General features: G+C 44.6%; 1 protein-coding gene across 1 annotated transcript; it reads left to right on the top strand.

Annotated features, from left to right (window-relative positions):
- Positions 1-782: 782 nt before the first annotated feature.
- NEIL3 (nei like DNA glycosylase 3) lies at positions 783-27,748 on the top strand. The gene is made up of 10 exons (XM_081208900.1): positions 783-1,439; positions 6,719-6,837; positions 8,047-8,181; positions 9,159-9,372; positions 11,059-11,133; positions 12,687-12,853; positions 18,356-18,525; positions 22,686-23,064; positions 25,359-25,533; positions 27,016-27,748. Exons 1-10 carry the CDS (start codon positions 1,269-1,271, stop codon positions 27,196-27,198), a joined length of 1,788 nt encoding a protein of 595 aa, XP_081065026.1. The 5' UTR covers positions 783-1,268; the 3' UTR covers positions 27,199-27,748.

The following is a 27,748-nucleotide window of genomic DNA, read 5'->3' as shown; positions in this document are numbered from 1 at the left end:
CATTATACTGTAAAATCTTTGGATGAAAAAAAAGGAGCTAGAGCAGACTAGAATTTGGATGACCCGGGTTCAGATCCTAACAAGGCTGCAAGGCTCACTGGGTCATCTTGAGCCAATCACGCCTTCTCAGCTTGTCACATGCACGAAATGGGAGGTAGAAAACCATGCACGCTCCTTAAAGGCGAGACGGGACATGCATGCAATTTTAAAACAAATGGTGCCTGCACATTAAGCGTAGTTGTGCAATTTTTCCACCTCTTGTCTGGCGCAGAGGAATTACACATAGAATCAGAGAATTGTAGAATTGGAAGGTGCCCTGAGGATCATCGGCTGGAATATGCAGCTGGATCAAACCTGCAACCTTGATGTTATCAGCACCATGCTCTAACCAGCTAAATTATCCAGTGTTGGTTACATGATCATGTGTGAATGCGCACGCATGCACACACATTCACAATCTCAAGACACATAGCTATTCCCGGCTCATATACACAGCCTATGCACTGGGGCACTGTATGAACTGGACCTCAGACAAATGCATGGATATGAACTGGAATTCTTTGTAAGGGCACTTACATAATATTTTCACGCCTCCCCCCCCCCAACTAAGTCATACTCAGAACAAACATCATTATCAATGGACTTCCGTGGCATATACAATTATGACACACTGTGCTGCTGCAGGCTTTCGCAGTTTTAAGAAAAACAAGTCTCTCTTCTGCCACACAACCATGACCAAGCCCTGGCAACTCTAAGGCTTCGCTTTCGGTGTAAATATACTCTGTGTTGCATCAACAGCAGCTCAGCCGGTGGAGCAGGAGACTCTTAATCGCAAGTCCCATGTTGGGCAAGAGAGTCCAGCACTGCAGCGGGGGTTGGACTAGATGACCCGTGGAGCCCCTTCCAACTACTCAGAAACCTCACTGAGCTCAATAGGGCTTGCTCCCCGCACCCCCGGTAAATGCGAAGAGGATCTGCAGCTCAAATATCTGTGAACTTGAATACGCGCCAGACACGCAAGCAGTTTCTCCTTCTCTTTTATAGAAGACAGAGGGATGGAAGGGGATCCAGGGGCTGCAAAACACATTGGCAGGAACCCTGAAATCCCAGCCGTTCCTTCTACATGCGAAGGCGCTCTCGAGCTCAGAGTCGCCGGGACCCTGCGCACAAAACTCCCGGAGGCGGAAGCGCGGGGCGGGGCAGCGGCCAGGCAAGGCAGGCGGGAAATTTGAACGCCTTTTCTTCCCCCCCCCCCCCACGGCGGGAGGATGGTGGAAGGTCCCGGCTGCGCGCTGAACGGGGAGAAGATCCGGGCCCGCGTGGCCCCCGGGCAGGCAGTGCGGGGCGTGCGGGGAAGAGCCCCGACGACGCCCCCGTCCCGGTTTACCATCACGGCAGGACGAGGCGCTGCCGCCGCCGCCGCCTCTTCCCCTAACGCGGTTAGTAGCGTCTGCACTCCGCAGTCGGTGCGCATCTAAACCTCCGCTCCACCCCCGCTGTGGTTATAGGAATGACTGCAGGGAAGGAGTCGGGCGGCGTTGTTCGCAGGGCTCCCTCCCCCCTCATAAGAGCAGAGGTTGATGGTCACCTGTCAGGGATGCTTTAAGTTAAGATAGATGACCCCCGGCGTTCCTACCAGCCCTATGATTCTAGGGCTACCCAAAGGCACATCCAGCCAGATCTGCTTTTGGGAGCCCACAAGCAAAAACGAGGAATAGCAGTGGTCTTCCAGGTGTCTTTGGACTGCAGCTCCCCCCCTCCCATCCCTGACCAGCCTCCAAGTTGGCTGCGGGCCTGCTGCTGATGGGAGTATTTGCTGATATCGCCAAGGTTGCAGGTTTGATCCATGTTCCTGCATTTCAGGGGGAGGACTCGATTGATGTTCAGGGTCCCTTCCATCTCCGATTCTATGAAGATCAGTGAGCAGGATCCACACCCCAGCTTGCTTTAAGCCCGCTTTGCATATTATTGGTGTGATAAGGGCAGAGGGCAGATTGCTAGTTCTGCTCCCTGGTGTTGGAAAAGCGCTGGCCCCTGGGTCTGAACACCCACACATTGGCACAGACGTGTTCCCGGGAGGAAGCTGTTCTTGTCTAGGCTTCCATGCAATGAGGGTGTGGCGTTGCAACAACAGCGCTTCCTGCCTCAGCCCCAAAGCCCCGTGATTGAAACGACTTGCTAGGATTACTTCAGCTGCTGCTCCCGAAAATGCATCCATTATAGAAAACCCATTTAAACTAATGGAAAGGTCTGAATGTGTTGATAGGATTTTAGGGCTGTATCAGCGTGTGATGCGTTTACAAAGGTTATTGCCATAAGCAGATTTGCAGACTGTAAAGGGGGGAAATGGCGCATGAATACAGTGGTACCTCGGCTTACATACGCTTCAGGTTAAGACTCCGCTAACCCAGAAATATTACCTCGGGTTAAGAACTTTGCTTCAGGATGAGAACAGAAATCGTGCTCCGGCGGCACAGCGGCAGCAGGAGGCCCCATTAGCTAAAGTGGTGCTTCAGGTTAAGAACGGACCTCCAGAACGAATGAAGTTCTTAACCCGAGGTACCACTGTACTTAAATAAATCTTACCACTGAGTTTTTACCAATGATATTTGCCTGGTGCCCTTTGGTTCCCTTCATTCCATTTTGTTAGGCTCTGTATTATAATATTGTGGCACAGTATTGGGCAGGTCATGTCAAACATTGTATAGGTTGCAACAGCGTGCAGGCTGCCGGTCCTGTTCCTAAAACTAAGCATCTGCAAGGTTGCCCAGTAAACATTCCTTTGTCGCATGTCAGAATTACAACAGACATGACTGATTGACATGAGGTTTGTATAGCTGACACAATCGTCTCGTCCCCAGTAATCATCAGTTCTGACTGTTTCAGCGATTTCGGGCAGCTGTTTGTGAGGGCTTTTTTGTTTTTTGTTTTTCCCCTGCACAAAACACTTAAAAAGAAATAACTGGCAATCTGTAATATATTCTTGCCATTAACATAATAAATCAACCATAACGAGTCTGATTAATTTGAAGAGTTGGTAGAGCTTGGGCAAACATCTAACACATGTAAGAAATAATGAGGAAAGTGTCTTCGAGTCACTTTGCCTAATTAGGAAGATGGCAATATTTTTTTTAAAAAAAAATTAAATAAAAATAAAAAATATTATAAGGAAGCCCGTTATACAATATCTGCTATAGAGTCACTGTCATTGAGGGTTTGTTTCTTTTAAAAGAAAAGTACAGGGAAAGATCACATACTGAAATTGGTTCACAGGGGGGGGGGGGAAACAAAGCAGGTGGATGGAGTTGTTTGTTTGCTTAAAAATGTACTAATGAGGCCTGCTGTTGGTGTGAATGCACAGGACAAGGGAATAGGGTTCTCCTCCTCCGCTTCCCCACTTGCTTTCCCCATGTACACAGCATGCAATTTCTCCACAAGTTTTGATCACTTGTGTTGCCAGCATAAAATTACTCTGTTGGGGCTTGTGGAACTTTATAGAGGAAAAGATGTTGGAATATAAATGAGCAGCTTGGGTTAATGAGCTGTGAACATCCAAGGCTGTATTCCTGATTGGTGGGGTGGGGGGTACGCAGGAGACTACCCACCCACCCACCCTGTCTTTGTTCAAGTGCAAGCAAGGAAATTTTATTAGAGGAAACCTAATCCTCAAAAGTACTCTGGTTACGTGGTCTTTCGTTGGAAATATATAGTAAAAATTCCAACTTGAAAATGCACAAAGCGTTCTCTGTTTAGGTTGTTTGTAAAGACATGTTTGGCATAAATAGTAAATCCTGACAGCACTTCGTATATATATTTTTTAACAAGTGGTAACTTGTATTTTGCCTTTGTAACGATAACTTGTGTTGCTTTTCCCTAGGATACTGTAGCTTTTTTTTATTCACTAGAATCTGGGCACCTTGGAGCTATACACAAAGCCAAACAACTCAGCACTTGGCACTGAGCCTGGTGTGTTTCCCACAGAAGGCCCCACATCCAATCTATAGACATCTGCTGGTGGGGCTGAGAAGGCTCCCTGCCTGAAACTTTGGAGAGTCACTGCCAGTCTAGCCTAGACAGCACTGAACTAAAGATGGACCACTGGTCTGATTCCATATAATTCAGCTGCCTGTGTTCCTACTTAGTGCAACCCTTTGGGAACAGGCCATGCCCATAGCTCAGTGGTAGAGCATCTGATTTGCATGCAGAAGGTCCCAGGTTCATAACCTGTCATCTCCAGGTGGGGATGGGAGAACACCCTCGCTGAAACCTTGGAAGGCCACTGCTGGTCAGGGGAGACAGTATTGAGCTAGATGGGCCAGTCTAGGATCCCATGATTTCCTGAATTCTATGGTGTGACTTGATGGAAGGCAGCTTCCTATGCTACAATCCTTCTGTCTGATCTGCACAAACAGCAGATCATGTGGTAAAACATCCTGGATTTGATTGTTTTATAAAATTATTTATACTGTATTCTGCCTTTGGGGGCATGCCTTACCCAAGGTAGCTCACAGTATCATGAACCCCCCCCCCCCACTAAACACAGCAATAAAAATAGTCAATCTTACTTACTTGAATTTCTTCACACCTCAGTGGCAGGCAAGGGAATCACATGACTAACTGCACCTCCCAAACTTGTGCACACAGAAAACTACATGTAGTGTAATACGAGGTTATAATCTTTCTCTCTAGTTGTTGTTTTCATTCAGTGAGGGTTGTCTTTCACAAAACCATGTCATCCCCTTTCCTCAGTTTTGGGGTATCTAAGAACACTTTTATCCTGTGATAAAGGTTTGTGGAGACTTAGTCCCCATTCATGTTAAATGCCAGTGACATGAAAGCCCTGTGGCTTGTTGTATGAGTCAGTTGTATGATTTCTTCCAGGCTGAAGTGACCACTGGGCTGGGAGGCAGGGTGATTATAGACTACTAAGAACCAATGCAATTGACTGTGCTAATAACCGTTCATTTTTCTGTATGCTAACCAGACTCTAGCTCCTTTCTCCAGAGAATATACTTTGAAAAGTAAAGTCATTTCCCGAAAGCAGTTTTCAAACAGTTTGTGCATAGTTAACTTGGAAAAGGTATCATCTGCTTGTTGTACATGGCCTCTGCTAGACGCAGGTGGCGCTGTGGGTTAAACCACAGAGCCTAGGACTTGCTGATCAGAAGGTCGGCGGTTCGAATCCCCATGACGGGGTGAGCTCCTGTTGCTTGGTCCCTGCTCCTGCCGAACTAGCAGTTCGAAAGCACGTCAAAGTGCAAGTAGATCAATAGGTACCGCTCCGGCGGGAAGGTAAATGGCGTTTCCATGTGCTCCTCTGGTTCGCCAGAAGCGGCTTAGTCATGCTGGCCACATGACCTGGAAGCTGTACGCCGGCTCCCTCGGCCAATAAAGCGAGATGAGCGCCGCAACCCCAGAGTCGGCCACGACTGGACCTAATGGTCAGGGGTCCCTTTACCTTTACCTAGATTAAGGCACCATGCCGTGGGTGGATTTGCTTCCAGATGATTGCCAGTGATGGCATAGCCTTGCTTAGCTTGAGGAAAAAATGACATTCATGGTTAACAATGGCAGGGCATAGTATGTGGAAGCCTACAGCCAGCATGGCACACTGTAAACTAAGGAACTCTTTCGTTACATGTTGAACAGAATAAGCTTCAGTCCACCCTTCCTCATGAGCCTATTTTTACTTGAATCACAGTCAGAAAGCTGGATGAATTTCCTGCTTTTGTGGTGTGACTGGGAGAGCAAAAATGAAGCGGTTATCAAGCATCTGTCAGGCCACAATGTATGGCCAGTGGGCTGAGTTTGGCTTGAGAATGAACCAGTTATGCAGGGCTGGTGTAGAAAAACATCTGAAAAACGAGGTCATTATCAACTGTATGCCTTGTTGGATGCACTCAAAAGTAAATTGGCCCTGAAACATGTTTTTGAAATGCACCAAACTATTCAAAACTGATACTGGCTTTGGTCAGGCTGATGGAAAACCACTTCTAAAGAAGCCTAAGTTCACTCCCATTCACTCTCAGATTTTATGCATCCAACAGCAAGTTGTTATCCTGTCTGAAATAATCATAAATTACACCATGACCTTCAGTTTACATGTTCTATTTCACAAAGACATCTAGAAATTCAAAAAACAAATTGGCAATTGAGAAAACAGTAATCTTGGGCCTTTAAATTATTTAATATTGTGTGAGTAGCAAGGAAGATATTTCATAAACAGTGTCAGCATATTATAGTAGTTTGGCAAATAAATAGCTAAGTGTTGATGCATAGTGTTCAGCATTTAGCGTGTAGTCTTCCAAGAGTTTTTGCTTGAATCATTTCTTACATTCTGTTGTACTGACAGAAGGATCCTAGTGGATAACCATAGACTTGCACAAGTTGGTTTCATACAAATATTTGGGTATTTGGTTTCACGAGTCTTTCAGCTGGAAAACTCGGAGCAAACTGGCAAGGACCAAAGCGGAGCTTAGCACGAATGTAATTAGTTTTCTTTTGTACAAACATTGGAAGATTTGTCCAAGTGGCCATTTGTGTTTTTAAAACCAACATTTTGATCTCAGATTCTTTTTGGTGCACCTATTTGGTTTCTGTGCTTTTAAAATCTATCTAGAAGGAGTTCCATCATACAGTCTTAGATTTATATTTGGCACAAAATTCCCTTTACTTATTTTTATTTTATTGTTGTTGTTATTGTTTTCGTACCACTCAGGTGATTGGAAATAAAGTATCCAGTCAAGACGTCTTGAGTGTGCTTAATGGATGTGTTTACAGTGGTGTGGAAACTCTGGGGAAGGAGCTGTTCATGTATTTTGGACAGAAAGCCTTGAGGTAAGTAAAGTGTACATAATTTGGAGGAAATATTGCCCAACTTTATTAAGCTTTGTTGAAAAAACTGGGCTTTAAAAAAAGGTGTTGCTTGCACTCTCCATCTCTGCACACAGACATGGTTTGCAAACCATGGTGTAGCATGAACACTCAAGTGCAGCTCCCAAAGAGGAGCTCATGGTTGCCTTGCTCCTCCTTGGTGGTTCTGTTGCTGAGCTAGCTAAGACCATGGTTCAGCTTACTCTGTCATCCAAACCAGGGTTCTTGGTTTAGATCTCCTGAACAAACCACAAGCCATAAACCACAGGACAAACCTTCGTTAAAACTCATGGTGAGTCTGGAGAGAGCTAAACCATGAGCCTGGGTTCAAATCACACCCCAAGCCATGACTTAGCTCAGTGAAAGCATGACGATGACCAGGAAGGATCAAAGTGGCTGCATTACTTCTCTGTGCACCCACACACTTTTGTGATAAGTTGTGGTTTGGCTTAGTGCGGCATTTGAACTAGGCCACTGAACACATTCTCATACCGACTTAAAACTTTTCAACCGTTGACATAAGAATATAAGAAGAGCTCTGCATCTGGTTGCAGTGATTGTCTAGAACTGCAGAAAAGAGAGGAAGCTGGTAGACAAGAGTCTGTTTGTAAGAGATGCACAGTCTAGCAAAAAGCTGTTTGTTCACGCAGTGTGACAAAGGCCTTCCTTAGCAGATTGGTGCTCACATGGAGGTGAATGTGTTGAGACAAATATATACACAGTGGTACCTCAGGTTACATACGCTTCAGGTTACACATTCCGCTAACCCAGGAATAGTGCTTCAGTTTAAGAACTTTGCTTCAGGATAAGAACAGAAATCGGGCTCCGGCAGCGCGGCAGTAGCAGGAGGCCCCATTAGCTAAAGTGGTGCTTCAGGTTAAGAACCAGTTTCAGGTTAAGAATGGACCTCCGGAACGAATTAAGTACTTAACCCGAGGTACCACTGTATAGCTAAACCGCTGATGACCATAGAAGGGGGAGATTAAGATACAAAAAATAATGCCAGTTACAGCAAAAGAAGAACCCCAACTAAAGTCCCAAACAATACCCCAGTTCATCAGTCTGTTCAGCAGCCATAGCCATTGTAGTTGGAGTTATGCCAGAGTAGGGGATAAGCTAGAAATAGTTAATGTTCTGAACTGAGGGATATTCATAAATGTCTTTCTTTTCTAGGATCCACTTTGGCATGAATGGTTCCTTGCGTATAAGTGCAGATGCAAGCCAGAACAGAAGTGGAGAATTGGCAGTTCTGGAAATACAACTTACTAATGATTTGGTTTGTTTCTACGATGCAACTGTTGAACTTAGGTAAAGCCATGAATGTTTTCCTGTGATATGTTTTTACAAGAGTTCCTGAAGGGGGAAATACTGTGGCTCCAAGTTGGAAACGTTGCAAGATGGCTTAAATCAAGCTAAAACTATGCTTAAATTCAAGTAGTTCCTTTTATTTGCTTTATAAGCGGGGTGGTGGTGGTAGAAGAATAGATGTTTGCAAAATGCCTGGATGCACACTGAAAATAAATGAATAAATTGTTATCCATAAAACTGACAAAATAATATACTGCCCTCTCACAAAATATCAGGGTATAACATGTATAACACTACATTGCACAGCGATATAAGAACACATGTGTAAGATCACATTGTACTCCACATTTAATGGAGAATAGTTGCTTGCTTGCAATCTTTGCTCATAAATAAATGCATCTTTGTACTAGGGCTGCAGGGTTGAATCAACTTATTCATTCATTTCTTAAAAGTTGACTAAAAATGTGCCCTTATTAATGAGGCAACAGATTTCTTCCCCTCCCTACCCACCCAAAGTATTGCCATATAGTATTGGGGGTCCTGTAGTCTTCCAGATGTTGGTATACAAATATCAGGTGATTAAATGGTTGGTAGCCTCACCCACCTGCCAAAGAGATCTGGGATGGGATTTTGTTCCATCCACTGGAAAAGGTTTCACACCCCTGGTTTGCTTAGACAAGCTAATTTCAAACTTTTGCTTATGAAGTTTTATTCAATAATCCATAGTTACGGTTAACCACAGTTTAGGGTTCTGGCATAATGTTAAACTGTGGTAAATCAGAATGGAGCTTAAAAAAAAAAAGGTTTAGAACTATGGATTGCTTCCTGCTAAGTCCAGCCTGGCTTTGGGCAGTTTTGTTTTCTCTCTCTGATACTACCTACTGATAAAACAACTACTTAAATATTTTAATTGCACAATGCATTGCTCACCTACTGTCCGCTTACAACATATACCCCCCCCCCCTTTAACCTTGCAGGAATGCTGCTGAATGTGAACAGAAAGTCAGAATGCTAGAAAACTTGGATGTATGCTCTCCAAAATTTAGTTTTCTAAGAGCAGAAAGTGAAATTAAGAAGCAAAAGGGACGTATGTTATGTGATGTGTTGCTCGACCAGGCAGTCCTACCTGGAGTGGGAAACATAATAAAGAATGAAGCACTTTTTGACAGTGGTCTCCATCCAGTTGTTAAAGTATGTGAAATATTCCTGGCTTCCTCCTGCTTGCAGGTTTGAATTGCGAGAACTAGAGTTTAAGAAAATATATGCAATTCTGTACCATTTTCATAATGGTAACAGAATATTAGGCACCTGGCCATGGCAGTTTCAAAAAGCAGAAGAATCTTCAAAACAATCTTCTCACAAAAGGGATGTGGCATGCAAGTAACCAAGATTGCTTTTCCTTACAAATTAAATAAGTGGTCTTGAGAAGAAAATAATTCGGGTTGATATTTCCATATTGGGCAAGTGTGCTAAAATGAACAGTTTAAAAAGTAGTAAAAACTCACAAAGTATTCAAGTACAGTGGTACCTCGGTTTATGAACAGCCCTGTTAACCAACTACCATATTTTTCACCCTATAGGACACACTTTTTCCCCTCCAAAAATGAAGGGGAAATCTGGGTGCATCCTATGGGGCAAATGCAGGCTTTCGCTGAAGCTTGGAGAGCAAGAGGGGTCTGTGCGCACCGACCCCTCTTGCTCTCCAGGCTTCAGGAAGACATCCGCAGCCTAGGCAGCCCTGCGGGAGGTTCCGCAGGGCTGTCTAGGCTGTGGATAGCAGCCTGCCGCCCGGCGCGAGGAGCACCCTGAAGCAGAGCGCCCCTCGCGCCGGGCAGACATCCGCAGCGTGGGGAGCCCTGCAGGAGTTCCCCGCAGGGCTCCCCACGTTGTGGATAGCAGCCTGCCACCCGGTGCGCGAGGCGCAGAGCACCCCACGCGCCGGGCAAACATCGGCCAGCCCCACAAGCTTGGGAGATAGCAGGGAGGCGCAGCGCCGCCATCCCACTGTTCCTCAACCTGTTTCGGTTTCCCCGACCTGGTTTTGGGGGGGAAATAAAGGGAATTTTTTTTTCCTTTATTTCTCCCAAAAAAAACTAGGTGCGTCCTATGGGACGGAGCGTCCTATGGGACGAAAAATACGGTATTCGGTTTACGAACTCCACAAAACCAAAAGTAGTGTACCAGTTTGCGAACTTTACCTTGGTCTACGAACCAAAGCCAAATGGTGGAAGGGCACTATTGGTGGGAGGTCTCATTAGAGAAAGTGCCCCTCAGTTTAAGAATGGATTTGGTTTAAGAACGGACTTCAGGAACGGATTAAGTTCGTAAACCAAGGTACCGCTGTATCTTTTTTTAAAGCCATACGATGATAAAATTGGTCCCTGATGATCATTTTCTGGTGCCTGAAAAGTACTATGGTGATATTTATCTCTTTGGGGGTTCCTGACTTTATGTGTGCCCCCCCCCCCGACCAAATCCCTTTATAAATGGTGGGTCCACTGTATATCAACCCCCTACGGTGGGAAAGGGGACCTGGAAACAGCTATAGTTCAGTTGTAACCAAGCTGATTAAAATTCTAGCACTGATCCCCTTTAAGTGATCGTCAAGGCAAAAGTTAATGGCACTACCTGGTGTTCATGTTTGTGGTAGAATTTTATACATGTCTTCTCAGAAGAAAGTCCACAGAGTTCAATGTGGCATACTCCCAGATACATATCCATAGGATACCAGACTTAAAACGATACTAGCTGTCCCGCCACCAGTGATATGGCATCTTAAGATAGGGGTTCCATGTCCCCAGTCTTTCCTTGTTTTAAGCAGTGACCCATTGGAGAGTCCTTGGCCGTCGTTTTTTAAACCTCTGCTCCAAATTCCAGGCCTGTCAGCTAACAGATGAGCAAGTACATCACTTGGTGAAAATGACTCGGGATTTCACGCTACTCTTTTATAAGGTAGGGAGAAAGCCCTTTCTCAAGAGATCTTCGAAAACTGCATTAAAATGTAAATGCTGAACATGTGCCTTGATAGTAAAAATGTTTTTAACACCATTAGTATAAAATTGCTTCACCCAGCCAATTGATTGAAGAGGCTTTTTCTCCCTGGCTGATTGAAAATTGCCTGTGGAATCCAAAGGGAAATGCACTTGAGTCTTTTAATTTTCATAGGACTTGGGGCCAACTGATGTATTTAGAAAAAGTAGGAAAGAGCTGTGCCACTCCACTAGAGAGCCCAGGCAGAGAATTACATGATTCAATGTTCCCAAGCCATCAGAAATTATCTGGATGTAGAAAGGTAGCACAGCCAGGGGAAGTGGTTTTGGTCTTCAGCATGCTAGGTTTCTGTTTGATTATTTTTTTAATAAGAAAAACGTAATGTGAACTCTCCTGGAGTGCTGCACTATCAGCTTTCTCTGTCCAGGGGGCTGGTGCTTAAGCACCATTGATGGCAACTGCCAGAGAACTGGGAACTAACCCATCATCCTTTGCACTGTCCTTAAAAGATGAATTGCATTGCTCGACGTCTTGCTTACCTATAAGTCAGAAAGCTAGGGGAAATGTTGATGGTTTCTTTTCTTGCTGATAACCTTTTGCTTATTTTGCAAATAAGAAATATGGGTTTGTTTTATATATATATATATATATATATATATATATATATATATATATATATATATATATGCTTTCGTAGATTTTCACGGGTACAGGAATGTAGGTTTTGGTGTCTTCGGGTGTCTTCTGTTCTAGTAACAAGAAGCCGAAAGCACCAGCCTGAAGATGACGAGTGAGACCTCGTCGAAACGTCGCCTAGACACCCCAACTCTTACACGGGAAGACACCCGAAGACACCAAAACCTACATTCCTGTACCCGTGAAAATCTACGAAAGCATATATATATATATATATATATATTAAAGAGCTTATTGGTTCACATAAAAAAGTGCATTGTTGAATTTCCACCAAGGGGAAGCAAGGAAGTCACTTAACAAGGTCAATAAGTATAATTTTTAATAAGGTTATGATTTTTGTTTGTTTGTTAGTTTTGTTCATTTATAATTTTGTGAAAATTAATTTTAAAAATTGAGAGAAAAAATGTGCATTGTCTTTTTCTGACAACAACAAAAGCCCTGCAGTGATTGACAAGCAATTTAAAAAAAAGGAATGATAAAGTTATAAGAACATATTAAAAGCAGATTTAACAAAATAGCATCATTTTTGCTGCCCGAGGAAAACAAGCCTCTTTGCCCGGTGCCAAAACAAGGCTGATGCATGGTTATTCCTCTCTGGGGAGATCATTCTATAAAGGGGAAGCTAATTTCCAGGACAGAAAAACAGGAATTTCTCAAATTCATGGAACTTTTTTTAACTGCCCAAAGTGTGAATGTATTTAAATCTCTCTTTTTGGATTTTATTTTATTTTTTCTAGTCAAGGATAAAATGATTTGACAATGGGCTGGAGCTCTGGCTTTCTAAATCACATGAATAATAATTCAGTTCTCTGTTCTAGTGTCGCAAGACGGGATCAGCGTTGTATAAGCATTACAGGGTGTACAAGCGCCCTAACTGTAGTCAGTGCAGAGCAAAGATCACGGTGTGCCGCTTAGGAGAGAATAACAGAATGACGTACTTCTGTCCTCTGTGCCAAAAGGACAAGCCTCAGCTTGTGGATCCTGGGTAGGTTGTTCACCTTTATCAAACATTTTCTAAATTATCTCAGCATTCTGAGAAGAGCTGGTTTTAGAAACGATAACCTTTTGCTCAAGAGCTCTCCAGCTTGTCCAGTGTCAAAACCCAACCTTTGGTGTTTGTTTCCTTTAAATGGCATTCTGTATTTTTCTGTCACTCCTTCCTCCTCTCTCTGGGCTACCCCTGCCCATTGCCCAGCCACCTGAATTAAGCCAGCAATTCTGTACGCTAAACCTTGGAGCGAGTCCTATTGAACTTATTGGGACCAAGTAGATATGGATAGACTACCACAGGAAAAGAATTGAATGTGCACCAGGGATGTCCAACCGGTCAATTGCTATCAATCTATCTTTACAAAATGCCTGAATACACTGGAAATAAATGAATAAGTTGTTATCCGAAATAATATACTGCTCTCTCACAAAATATCAGGGTATATAACATGTATAACAGTAAGATCACATATTTGTACTCCACATTTACAGGAGAATAGTTGCTTCCTTGCAATCTTTGCTCATAAATAAATGCATGTTTGTACTAGGGCTGCAGGGTTGAATCACCTTATTTTTTAAATGTCCTGATTAATCAGACAACAGACTTCTTCCCCTCCCTCCCTACCCACCCAAAGTATTGCTATATAGCAGGGATGTCCAACCGGTCAATCGCGATCTGCCAGTAGATCGCAGGGCCTCCCTGGTTGATCCATGTCTTTCGCGTGATCCTGACTGATCCACCCCCAAATCAAAACAGCAATTCAACAACTTTGGTCAATCCAATGGGTAGATCACTGCCAGTTTTTTTATACACAGATAGGTAGCCGTGTTGGTCTGCCATAGTCAAAATAAAAAAATTCCTTCCAGTAGCACCTTAAAGACCAACTAAGTTAGTTCTTGGTATGAGCTTTCGTGTGCATGCACACTTCTTCAGATACACTGAGCCCATCTCAGCTATCTGCCAATCTCCCATTCCCACCACCCTTCTTAGTAATACCCCTCCCCACCTTCTCACTATATAGAAGGATCTGGCAACTTCTGTTTCAGTGTATCTGAAGAAGTGTGCATGCACACGAAAGCTCATACCAAGAACTAACTTAGTTGGTCTTTAAGGTGCTACTGGAAGGAAGTTTTTTTATAGTGTGAGTAGATTGCAGTCTCTTGGGAGGGGGACTCCCTGTAGTACATCAATGGAACTTAGTGATATAATGAACATTTCCTGCATTCAATGAGCAAGGCTGCAATCCTAAAGGCACTTTCCACAGAAAGTGGGGTACAGCAAGGCTGCAATCCTAAATCCTGGTAAGGAAGTCCCATTGAACACGGTGGGCCTTATTTCTTTCTTTTTTAAAAAAATAATTTTTATTAACTGGCCAATCACATCAAATTAAATCATATCACATAAATTCCGAATTACAAAGCCGAATTTTAAATTTTGTTGGGGGGACCCATATTTCAAGATCCGAAGGGGAATTCTGATCATCTTCTTGCTGCTGCGTTAATGTCCCAATCAGTCCAAACAGAGTTCATAATTCTATCCCGTCTTATCTTGCTGTTTCCACATCACATCTTGTTCATATATTTTCTCTTTTTTCTTTATGATCTCTTCCAATAGTCTCCTTAAGCCGATAAACACCAATAGTAATAATAGTCCTGTGTGAATTTTCCGTTCTTCCAATCCTCAAATCGAGATGGTTTCCATATATCATCTCCTTCATAGATAACATCACTCTTTCCATCATAGTCTCGTAAAACTGTCGCTCTTAAGTCCCACTGAGGAGTTTAACCCACAATATATACCGTATTTTTCGCCCTATAGGATGCACCGTCCCATAAGACGCACCTAGTTTTTTTGGGGGGAAATAAAGGGGAAAAAATTATTTCCCCCCCAGGCACAGGGCTGGGGCAGCCCGAGCTTCCCCTGACCCCAGCCCCCAAACAGGCAGCTCTCTGCAAGCCGTGGGAGCCCAGCGGTGGCTCCCGCTGCTTGAGAAGAGGTCCGTGAAGCCTGGACGCGCTGAGATCAGCGCGCACAGGCTTCGGGATGCCGGCAACTCTCCCCAAGCAGCGGGAGCGTTCCCGCTGCTTGAGGAGAGATTCGCGAAGCCTGGACGCGCTGAGATCAGCGCGCGCAGGCTTCGGGATGCCGGCAACTCTCCCCAAGCAGCGGGAGCGTTCCCGCTGCTTGAGGAGAGGTATGCGAAGCCTGGACGCGCTGAGATCAGCGCGTGCAGGCTTCGGGATGCCGGCAACTCTCCCCAAGCAGCGGGAGCGTTCCCGCTGCTTGAGGAGAGGTACGCGAAGCCTGGACGCGCTGAGATCAGCGCGCGCAGGCTTCGGGATGCCGGCAACTCTCCCCAAGCAGCGGGAGCGTTCCCGCTGCTTGAGGAGAGATCCGCGAAGCCTGGACGCGCTGATCTCAGCGCGCGCAGGCTTCGGGATGCCGGCAATTCTCCCCAAGCAGCGGGAGCGTTCCCGCTGCTTGAGGAGAGATCCGCGAAGCGTGGATGTGCTGAGATCATCGCGCGTAGGCTTCGGCATGCGGGCAACTCTCCCCAAGCAGCGGGAGCGTTCCTGCCGCTTGCCGAGAGGTCCGCGAAGCCTGGAGAGCGAGAGGGGTCGGTGCGCACCCACCGCTCTCGCTCTCCAGGCTTCAGCGAAAGCCTGCATTCGCCCCATAGGACGCACCCACATTTCCCCTTCATTTTTGGAGGGGAAAAAGTGCGTCCTATAGGGCGAAAAATACGGTAAACAGCTCTATTTCTCTCTTTCTCCTCCCAGACTCAATACCTCCAACAGAGCTTCTCAATATGGCGACGGCATTTTTAACTGCGTCATTCCAAAGCTCTTACACATTCCACGCTCTTCTTAAAACGTGCTTTGGTTCGAAAGTTTATCTCCACACAGCCTTAAATCCACAGCTTAAGTCCTTAAAACGACATTTCTGACTCGTGAGGGGAGGGGATTCTTGTTTAATCACATAAGAAAAGAAGGGAGAGTTTTTTCCCCCTCCCCCCTCAGTCATTTGCCGTACCTTGTCTTGGCATATCTTCTCATGTTTTATTCTTATCTTGTTTTGTCAGAGATCTCTTCTGTTAGCAGTCTTTACTCCCCCTTCTTTCTTGAAATATGTGCATTCCTTTCATCCAAATTGTTTCTTTTGAAGTTCTTGCATCTAGTGGCGCGAATCAGGGACGGCGTCCAGGAGTGCCGAAATCCCACAGGAGGGCTTTGTGCCTAGTGCCCCCACCCCCCACAAATTCGGGGGTGGTATAGGGCACAGCAGGCAAGGGCTGTCCCTCCCACAATCCTGGGGGGGTTAAGGAGGCTAATTACCCCCATCATAGCCTCCAAATTACCTCGCATGGGTCGGAGAGATGTTATTGTCAGCCATCTTCCAATGTGCCCCCTAGTGGCCCTCCACGGTGGGCCTTATTTCAAGGAAGGCGTGCATAGGATGGTGCTGTAAGTAGCCCACCTACTTTTTCTTCATCTTCCTTTAAATATTTTCCATCCCACCTCTTCTCTCCCTTAGACAAAGTGGTTATTTTTCGGGCCGTATTCCCTGATTCTCAAGCAGTAGGGTTAAGGAGTGCATTCACTGCTGGAGTCACACAGATATCTTATTTTCATCCCCTTGTTTCTCTCATGCAAAATAATGCAGGCAGCAGGGTTTCAGCTTGTTAAGCTGCAGATGGAGGATGTCTACTGAGAGCACCAGGGGTGCAAGCTTTTATTGAGAATATTTTTTCCACGATTCAGAAAAGGGGAGAAAAGAAAAATTCTGCTACCTTCTAGCTAAATTGGAAGAGATTTTCAGGGAGGATCGTTTTAAGAACACAAGAAGAATTCTGCTAGTTAAGACTAAAGGCTTGCCTAGTTCAGCATCCTGTTTCTCACCTTGGTCCATGAGATACCTCTGTAAAACCTACAAGGAGGGCAGCAGCCTCCTCTCATGGATGTGCCCCAATAACTTGGTATTCAGAAAGATACTGCCTGCCTGTAAACCAGGACAGAACTGTCATTTATATGACAAAATTGGCACATTGGGAATGTGGGCTGAGTGGAGCCGTATGGAGTTTGGCACATGGGGTACCCAGATTTAATCTCAGCCCATGCTCTTCACACTGTCAATGCAGGATGACCTGTAATGGGATGGATATGGGTTGAGTTGCAAGACAAGCAGGCACAGCCTTGATAAGGTCCATATGTGCATTTTCTCTAACTGGATGTAGCATCCAATGTATACAAACCGTTGCTGTGAGGGCAGTTTTCTGGCCTGATGCAAACCTGCCTTTTTCTTAGAATGAATTATGTATTTGTCCTCTTCTCTCCCCCCCCCAAAAAAAAAATTGGGTGTACTCTTTGGGTAGGTACATTTAAGACTGCAGTGATGGCATGCCACGTTAAACTATGGTTTGGTCAGGATAACAGACTGCTGAGATGGGAAAGCAAGAAGAAACATGTGATTGAAAATGGCTTCATTCATTCCATTCCCTGGTTTCCAAGTCACAAGAGGGGAGCCTGCACATTAGCATCCTGTCCCATCTACAGGCTGCCCCCACAATGAATGGATGTTGGAGGCTGTGGGGTTGGAGCTAGCAAGCATAAGTCCACTCTCTCCTCCTCATATGATTGATTCTTGGATACATGAGGAACGGTGCCCAATCAGGGTTATTTTGTTGAAATCCAATTTTCAAGTATGGAAGAATTTGAGAATTAGGCCGGAACACAAAGTTCCTTTTTATGTCCCCACCCCCCAGCTCAAAATAACTCATCTATATCTAACAATCTCAGTGCAGGATATACAGAAGCATGAAACAACAGTTCCAATCCCAAGTGGGGGACAGAGTGGGCAGACCTCTTCTGATCTACACGCGTCCATAGGAACATGTGTATAGAGCCCTCTATATATGGCAGCTGTTATGACTGTACAGGGAAAGGGAGGAACCTAATCTCCATCACTTCCTGGCCTAGCATGTGTATTGAATCTATTTGGAAAGTCTAGAAGGGCTGGATTGCATAGATCAGGGATGGGCAGCCTGTGACCTTTCAGACATTGTTGGACTTCATCAGTTCAAGCCAGCATGGCCAACCACCAGGAATGGTTGGCGTAATGATTGAAGAGCTTCCAGAGAGCCAAACAGTAGCCATCCCCGGTACAGGTGGCTGATATGCCACTGTGTTTTATCACCCAGTGCTTTGAAATAAGTAAACTCTTCTTGTTGTTTTTTGGAAAATATACTTTTGAGGAGCGGGAATAGTGCCCTTCCCATTCCATGTCTCGATAGCCAAGTTCGCAGCCTTGATAAACCCTCAAGGCGAAACTGGAGCCTCCAAGCTACCAGACACAGCAGCCCAACTTTCTCCCTCTCTGGTGGTCAAGCTATCAGAATCCAGTGTTGAATCTCCCATATAACCCCCTGGTGGAACACAATGCTCAGAACAAACCTCTCAACATGTTAACATCAATTTTCCCCTTTCTTTCATTGTGCAGCAAACTGCCAGGAAGAAATGGTTTAATTGGCTGGGCGTACAGCAGGGGGTCGTCTTGTAAGGAACAAGTTGCTCAGGAATCGGAAGGGGAGTGGGCCTGTACACTATGCACGCTGATAAACAAGCCGTCTGTCAAACTCTGTGATGCATGCCTGACTCCAAGGCCTGAGCGTAAGTCTATATGGTTGTCTGTCTGGCATCGTAATGTATTTCAGTAGTGCAAGTAACATGGGACCGTTTTGCTTGCTTTGTGTTGTTTCTACTCCTGTTCACAACATACAGGTAATATGTTCATTAATACGCTGGTCCTAAATGCCTATTACTTGCCCTAATGCTTCAAATCTGAAATATTATATGAGGAGGAAGACAAAGGATATCATTGATATTATTTTATTTCAGAGGTGCTTTATACTTTGTGGTATGGTGCATGCACTGTTCCCTCCCCCTCTCTTTTTCTCTCTGCAGAAAATCCCACTCCCATTTAGCTAGACATGTCCCCAAACATTTAGAGACATGTGACAGACATGCGGTTAGAATTGGGAAGTTGCTATTGGATGTGGCTTCCTGACACATGTTTACTGCTTGTTATCTTTTCTTTGTGGACTTGACCACTTTGATGTGTAGGAACTGTAGAGGTAGCTAGCCTAGTTTGAGGGCCTGCTCTGGTTCCCCAGGCAAATTCTTCTGGGACCCCAAGACCTGGCCAGTTTTCATGACAAGAAGGAAAAAATAGTGGGACACAGCACTGGGGTTGGCAGGGCCCAAATTCCTGACATGGATGCAGATCTCCCCTTCCCCAGTCATTACACCAATGACTAATGAGTGGGGAGAAAGAATGATAGCCAACCATGATTCGTCTAATCTGTATGCTTCAGCTGTGGAATGGGATGGGGGGCAGTCTGCTGGTGTGCCTTTTGCATGTGTGCATAGATGAGGCTGTGCTGTGAATGTGTGGCATGGAGGGTTGGACAGGGCCAATATATACCAGCCACCCCAAAGTCCCAATTAAAAACTAAAAAATGAGAAGGTCCTTAGGTGTCCTAGCTATATGGGGTGGGAAGAATAGACAGCCCTTCTTTCCACAGATCAGGAAAGAAATTCAGAGGAAATCCTCTCTCAAGAAAATTAAGATAGAGAAAGGTTCTATGAAACAGCCCTGAGCAGATGCCCGTCTTCTTAGAATCTGCATTATAAACCCAGAAACTTGTCTCAAGGAACAACTGTTTGTGCAATAATAGCATGTTCCTTTTGTAACTCAAATATATACTTTCACAGCTGTTATCCCATCCCATGCTGCATGAATTATTCAGTTAAACCTTTGGTACTTTTTGCAGATTTCAGCAACTTCCCTGAATTGTCAGACCAAATGTTCCATAAATTGAAAGGGAATGCATTTGTAAGGAGAAAAAAAAATCTTTTATAGCTGGAAGAGACCAAAGCTGTCCTCCATCCTGTTAGTATTTCAAAAACAATAGAAGTGTTTGTGTGTATGCACGCGCACACGCATGAAAAGTGTTTAAAACCTGTAATAAAAATTGTGATTTTAAAACTAAGTGTTGAAACTTCACATGGGTATTTTTTTATTTATTTTTTTACACCTTTTACAGTTGGAGCATGGCGTTTCCGTGCGCTGCTTTGGTTCGCCAGAAGCAGCTTAGTCATGCTGGCCACATGACCCGGAAGTTGTACGCCGGCTCCCTCGGCCAATAAAGCGAATTGAGCGCCGCAACCCCAGAGTCGTCCGCGACTGGACCTAATGGTCAGGGGTCCCTTTACTGTTGGAGCAAACCCCAATCACTCAGCAATGATGTCTTTCATTTCTCCCACAAAGAAGAGCTGTTCTCAGCTGCAGTGTTCAGCTTCTAATCTCTGAGGCACTCTACTTCCCTGCCCTGCCCTGCCCTACCCTGATTGTATTTCCTCCTTTCTCTTCCATGATTCTGTCCTCCTTGCTATCTCTTTCCTCTGCTTCCTCCTGCCTTTGTGCTTTCTGCTGTGCTGTTCTAATTTATCAGGCTCCCCCCTCTAATGGACAAGCCAGTTTCTTTTAAGAGGCTCCCCAAGTTTGGGTTAATATAATCTTTCCTGCATGTCCAGTCTCACCTGGATCAATTGCTGGCTATTCTTACTAACTGCAAATCAGGGGTGGGGAAACACCCACTTTTGCCTCTTCCTTGCCCAGCAGTGGGCATGTGGCCCCAGAAGGTTGCATGACCCTTGGACTGCTGTCCATTCTTGTCACTCTTCCTCTTTCGGGTCTATTTGTTTTGCACTTGGTCTGCCAATTGCAGTCCCTGAGAAGGTGCCTTTACCCATAAGGATGACATAGACTAGTGAAATATGCCGGGAGTGGGCTTGGCTGTCAGTGGAGCACTGATGCTATAAGCATCTGGTAAGATCTTCCAGTAGAAGCTCCCGGAAGCCTTTCACACTCTGGACCGCGACTGACTGTAAGGGAAGGTTGAGAAAAGATGTGCCGACCTGCTGTAGGCCTTCTGCAACCAGCAGAGTGCCGGGCAAGAGAGGTTAGCGAGCAACTGTATCTGCAGTCGGGAAGGATTTCAGTTGCCTGCCAAAGTTGCTCTTGGCTGATTGTCTTCCACTAAAATGTCAGCCCCAGGAACCTAAAGATTTAGTCTGTTCAGAAAGTCAGATTTGCCAATTAACTTCTCTCCTGGAATTTATGCACCCAGCTGGTTCCCTAGAAGCTGAAGCGGACCCAATACAACAAAGGCAGCGTGGCTTAGGGCTTTAGAAGAAAATCACGATAATGCTCTTTTTCTCTCTCTCGGCATCTTTCATTCCAGTTGTGAAGCTTTTGAGCTGTTATCAAAGTCCAATGCTGGCATCTAAAGACTTCTTTAACATATGTTTAAATAAAGCAACTTTATCTCAAAAATCTACATTAAAATAAAATCTAGAGAGGTTTTTTTAATAAAAAAGATGATGTAAGTAAAATGATTTCCTTAATGCTTATAATTAATACTTTTGTGCTAGAATCAGAACTGTAGAGTCAGAAGGGACCCCAAAAGTCATTTAGTCCAAGCCCCTGCAATGCAGGAATATCAATGCACAGATGGTCTCCCACCCAATTTGAAACCATACCGGATCCTGCTTAGCTTTGCAAATGTGCTTGCAGTTTTCCCCCCTCCACTTAATTAATGTATGTAAAATTCCCTTAATTAATTGAATGTATGAAATTTTACTTCCTCTGAAAAGGCCCTTTCTACATTCCCCATCCTTGCATATGTTGCTAGTGTGCATTCATGCTAACCTGAACTGAGTTGAGTCCCATTGATGTAAATGGGGATGTGCATCAGCATCCAAGGCTAGTAGACATTATGGATAACTATTTCTTAAGGAAGAACTGTAGCTCAGTGCTTTGCATGCAGAAGGTCCAACATTCAATCTCTGGCATCTCCAGGGATTGCTGGGAATGTTTCCCTGTCTGAAACCCTGGAAAGTTGCTTCTATTCAGGGAAGACAATGCTGAGCTGACTGGACCAGTGGTCTGACTTGGTGCAGCTTCCTATGTTCACAACTATTAAAAGGATCTAGGGGTCTTGGTGGACCACAAGCTTAACATGAGTCAACAGTGTGATGCAGCAGCAGAAAAAGTGAATACTCTTCTAGGCTGCATCAATGGAAGTATAGTGTCCCGATCAAGGGAAGTAATAGTCCCCCTCTATTCTGCCTTGGTCAGACCACATCTGGAATACTGTGTCCAGTTCTGGGCACTGCAATTTAGGAAGGATCTTGACAAGCTAGAACATGCGTGATGCAACCAAAATGATCAAGGGTTAGGAAACCAAGCCTTAAGAGGGTCTGTTGAGAGAACTGGGTATGTTTAGCCTGGAAAAGAGGAGGCAGATATGATAGCCACCTTCAAATATCTTAAGGGCTGTCACATGGAACAGGGAGCATGCTTGTTTTCTCCTGCTCTAGAGGATAGGACTTGAACCAGTGGATTCAAGTTGCAAGAAAGGAAATTCCGACTAAAGAACTTTCTGACAGTAAGAACTGTTTGACAGTGGAACAGGCTCCCTTGGGAGCTTGGGAACTCCCTTCATTGAAGGTTTTTAAGCAGGGGTTGGATGACCATGTGCCATGTATGATCTAGTTGAGATTCCTGCATTGCAGGGCATTAGACTAGATGACCGTTGGAGTACCTTCCAAATCTACCATGCTATGATTCTATGATTAGTAGTGTGTAGAGCAGTATAGATGTAGTTCAAGAGCACGGGGGGGGGGGGATTTCAGTGGGGGAGGAATAAGTGGTTCAAAGAGGATACTAACTGGGATGTCTTCCTTTTCTTGCTATCTATTTTAAGTTCCAGAAATACAGAAGAATGAAGCTTTGGCAGCCTTTAACAGCAGCTTAATCAAGTACCCATGTAATAACTTTGGAAAACCAAGGGGAGAAATTAAGATCAACAGGAAAACTGTGTTTGGGACAACAACATTGGTGCTGTCAGATTTTGCTAGCAAATTGCCTCTGCCAAAGCATAATGGAAGCAGAAGTCTAACTCCAGATGGAAACTCTCTGTGTGATTCTTCACAAAATGATTATAACAGCACCAACCACCATGCTGTAAATACACCCGTATCATTCTCCCATCAATATAATTCTTTAAAGCCGGCACAGAAGAAACAGAAGATTGATTCCTCATCTTCATCTGTTGGGGCAATCAATGAGAATTTAGCAATCAGGTTTGTTAATTCCAGACCTAAACAGGATTCCTCTAAAGTATATTTCATTGAATGTGGACTTGAAAGGTAGAAATTGATGGGTGCAAGGCAATGTTTAGAGGGAAACATTGGTTTGGGGTTTATTGCGTGTTTTGCTTTTGAAGTGGTTTGATATAATATATATTCTGTCCAATAAGGATAATGGGTAACTCATGAAACAGAGTTTGTTGCTGCTGTGTGTCCCTTATTTGTCACAGAATCGCTTGTGACTCAGGCAACTTGTTAGATCAGAAGAAAGGGCAAATTACCAAGTGGCTAACTGCAGTGGCAAGAGATTAGTTGCTGTGTCTTAGAAATGAAGCAGGGCAGAAGCCCTGGAACTTTACAGAATTTGATGGTAGGTGCAAGGGGGCTAGTGGGCTTCTCTATTGCACAGCAGAGCAATGTATTCCTTGCTGCCTGCTTCCCTACTTGGTAGCTCAGAAACAAAACTGCATTGTGGTGTAGCAGGTGTAGCACCGTGGTTGAAAGTGTTAGCCATGGACCTGGGAGACCAGGGTTCAAATCCTTACTAGGCCCTGAAGCCCACTGCGTGCCCTTTGGCCAGTCTAGCGTACCTCACAGGGTTGTTGTAGGGGTGAATTATTGTTATTAATTAAAATTGTATACCGCCCTATACCCATAGATCTCAGGGCAGTTCACAACATAAACTTGAGGATGGAGAGAACCAGGTATGCCACTTTGAGCCCCTTGGAGAAAAAGACTGGATATATAGTCGTACAGTGGAGCCCCGCAAGACGAATGCCTCACAAGATGAAAAACCCGCTAGACGAAAGGGTTTTCCGTTTTTCGATGCGCTTCGCAAGACGAATTTCCCTATGGGCTTGCTTCGCAAAACGAAAAAGTCTTGCGAGTCTTGCGATTTTTTCCGCTCCCCCCCCCTTTTTCTAAGCCGCTAATAGCCTTTTAGCCGCTAAGCCTTTAATAGCCGCTAAACCGCTAATAGCGCTAATCCGCTAATAGGGTTGCTTCGTAAGACAAAAAAACCGCTAGACGAAGAGACTCGTGGAACAGATTAATTTCGTCTTGCGAGGCACCACTGTACCTTGGTTCTCGAACACCTTGGTACTTGTACATTTTGGTTCCTGAATCCCAAAGACCCAGAAGTGTTCTGGTTTTCGAACGTTTTTCAGAAGCCAAAGGTCCGACGCAGCTTCCGCTTGAGTGCAGGAAGCTCCTGCAGCCAATCGGAAGCTGTGCCTTGGTTTTCGAACAGTTTCAGGAGTCCAATGGACTCCCAGAATGGATTAAGTTTGAGAACCAAGGTTCCACTGTAAAGGTATGGGGTGTATATAACCCATTTGAGTAAGGAGCCAATTAAACCCCCGTTACCCAAAGTTGGACCTTTGGGGAGGTGGCAAAGACTGAGAGGGGGTTGGAGGAGGATGTCAGAGTTCCCAGGTAGCACTTTTACGATGTATACAGGAGCGCGAGAATAGCACCGCCGGGTGGAATTTGGCCTTGACTTGTAGAATTATAGCAAAAGAAAGGTTGGCTGCTTCTAAATCAAAGTAACAGGGAGCGAACTAACCTTGTTTAAACATTAACCATCAAGGAAGATGCCCTTGTGCCTTGTAAGCGAAGATGCTCTCCAACTCTTCTGGTGACGCTAATGTTAGGGGAGAGTAAAGCTTCCCTGCCACCTTCATAAAATATACTTTTCTGCTCCGCCAGTCAGACTTCCTCCTCTGTGGAACATGATTGGGATCATTAAAGTAGCTTTGATCAAAGAGCATGGAAAATTGTCTCCGAAGCGGACAAGTAGGTAGAGATCCCCATGGCCTGGTCTAAGACACTTGTAATAGCTTTCCAGAGGGGGAGACTATAATTGGAGGGAATTGGACCTTGAGTATGTCTTGCCGCTGCCAATTCGGAATGCCTTTTAAACAACATGAAAGGACAAAATTTATGCCAGCGACACCGGAATAGTGCTGTTTTATATTTTTTTTAAATGAGATAAAATAAGAGGCCATGCAATTTTGGGACTTTAAATTTGCCACTTGCCCTTCATTTCAATTGCCTGGATGCTCAGTGCAGATTCCTTCAGTTTTATTTAAAGAAAAATCAAGTAGGGCAGGTAAAATATCCGGTTTCTCTATTTTGAACCCTACACGTGTATAACAATGCATTATTGACAGCTGTGTATGAAAGGCAAGAGTGTTTGGTGGAAGGGAGGAAGCGTGTTGCTGCTGCTGTAACTAATCCCTTTTAACTTCATGCAGTTTTTATTATTATTTTGCAACCTGTCATTGCAGAGCACCTCCAGTTAATGTGACAGATGGTTCTTACACATTAAATACTGGCAACCCTCGCTGCAGTAAACACAGCCGCTGCTGCGTTCTTCGTGTGGTGAGGAAGGACGGAGAAAACAAGGGCAGGCAATTTTATGCTTGTCCTTTACCCAGAGAAGCCCGGTGCGACTACTTTGAAGTACGTGAGATTGCGTAGCCTTGCCGAGCACCCTTGAAGGGTACAACTTTTTTCCTCCAACCCATTATGATTACTCATGGGTTTCATTCGTATTTTCAGGATTAGTGTACTGGAAGGAGAATTACAATGTCACTGATGAAGTTAGCTTTGCCTAGATAACTTCTAGACGCATCCTGGCCACTGCAGAATGGTTTTCTGCATGGAGTAGAGTCGTGGACTTTGAATTCAGATTTTACACTAAAAGGTTTTCATTTATTGACACTATGAAGAGTTAATAGACACATAGAAAGCTATGGCTTATTGATATCCCTTCCCCAGTTCTGAAAGCAGAAGCAGGGGGGTATGCTCCTGTCAGTCACAAGTGGAATTTAACCGCCTGGCTAGGATTGACTTCTTGCGGGGAGGGCACAAGAGGGGATTTATTTGAAGAGTGGAATTGATGCAGACATGGGAGTAGAGATTATTCTTCAATCAAGTAGCCATTGCTGTCCTTGAATGGGAATGGAGGGAGTTTGGGAGAGGGTTCTCCCCCTATCTCTCTGCCTCTTCAACCAATAGCCATCTATGGCAGTGATGGGGAACCTCAGTGATGGGCCTCTCGGTCAGGTCTTCAGCGCTCCCTTCAGGCCACAGACCTGCTTCACTTCCTGGGATGTTTTTGCCACATTGTGGAATGTGTGGTGGCACCTCCTGCCTGCTCAGATGGAGACGGATTTGTTCCTTCCATATGCAGAGTAAATGTATGGAGGAAGGAGCAGCACTTTCTTCTCCCAGACGGCATTGCAGCTAGTTGAAAGGTCTGAAAAGGGCTCCCTGTGCAAATTAGTGGTAGTCGCTGCAAAAATAAAATAAAATCTAAGAGTCTCTTTGTATGGACTTTGGCATCCTTTTCAGACCTTCTACCTCATGGGGCTGGAACCAGCAGAGGACAGATAGGCTGGGAGTGGGGCCAGTGTATACACTCCTCCCTTCTCCACATGCTTAATATACACATGGAGGGAAGTTCTGAAAGGGGAGTAAAAGGCCCTCTTAACTAACTTCCAAGGATGGGCTGAACGCAATATACAATAGATTATTTTCACGTGGGTTTTGTTCTGTTAACACAGCAATTGCACTGGCCTACTATGCAGTAAGAGGTGCAGTAATGTCATTTTGACCTTCAGATTCTGAAAAGGGAGAGAAGGAAGTTAGAAGTGTGGGGAAGTGAGATCCATTGCTATTCAGCTATGAGGTACCAGAACTTTACTTGCATAAATTGAACCCATGTTGCCTCCAGAGTCAGATAAAACTCCCGAAAACTGTACTCTCACAAAGTCAAACCAGTGGAGCTCAGGCAGTGAAACATATAGGTTATTTGAAAAAGAGCCATTTACCCTGATTATTAGCAGTTGCCACCTACCTGGCAGAATTAAAGTCAAGTTTCTTGCCACTGGTCTAAAAGAGGGATCTGATGTTAAAAGGAGAAATGATTTCTCTCTACAGTGGGCAGACCTGCATTTTCCCTTCTGCAATCACAGGAAGCGCAGCATTATGAGGACGGTGTTGAAGATTGGTCCTAATAATGGAAAGAACTTCTTTGTGTGCCCTCTTGGGAAGGATAAGCAGTGTGACTTCTTTCAGTGGGCAGAAAATGGTCCAGGAATGAAGATTATCCCAGGATGCTGAGCAATTCATCTCCAATACACCATCTGACGTTAATCTTCTCAAACTGTGTGTACAACGCTGCTCTTCTCTGGGAGATACTTTAGGAGGGTCATGATCAAGTGTTATCTTGCGATTGCAAATCCATCTAGATTATACATTTGGACATGCTTTCTTTTGTTCCCTCCTAACTGCTTCTGTGATTTGTTTTATCTATCTAACACTAGAAGCTCTCATGTGGAAGGGTTAACATATCTGAACAATACCCGGTCGTATCTTTTGTTGTCTTGTTTCCTGCCACCCCACCCCACCCCACCCCAAATTGCTTAAATGCAATCTTCAGGAATTATCTGGATTTAGTTGTCTCTCACAATGTGCTACAATCTGTCAACAAAACATACATTTTTAGTCGGAGTTTCTACATGTTGTTTGTCCTTCAGCGCTTTCCCCCCCACTCCCATTTCTTAAGCTGTGCTTCCATAAACATTTATATTTCAATGCATTTAAGATGAATAGATTTTAATACACTTTGTAATCAGTTATGAAAGATTAATATATTCAATAAACTTGTTTC

This window comes from Podarcis bocagei (genome assembly GCF_964188305.1).
Source record: "Podarcis bocagei genome assembly, chromosome: 9".
Lineage (NCBI taxonomy): Eukaryota > Metazoa > Chordata > Lepidosauria > Squamata > Lacertidae > Podarcis > Podarcis bocagei.
This window is presented reverse-complemented; position numbering and strand designations above follow the sequence as displayed.

Coding starts and splice junctions, on each gene's coding strand:
- NEIL3 (XM_081208900.1), top strand. CDS start 1,269: ATGGTGGAAGGTCCCGGCTGCGCGCTGAACGGGGAGAAGATCCGGGCC. Junction 1,440..6,718: donor CCGCCTCTTCCCCTAACGCG/GTTAGTAGCGTC, acceptor CGTACCACTCAG/GTGATTGGAAATAAAGTATC. Junction 12,854..18,355: donor CCTCAGCTTGTGGATCCTGG/GTAGGTTGTTCA, acceptor TTCATTGTGCAG/CAAACTGCCAGGAAGAAATG.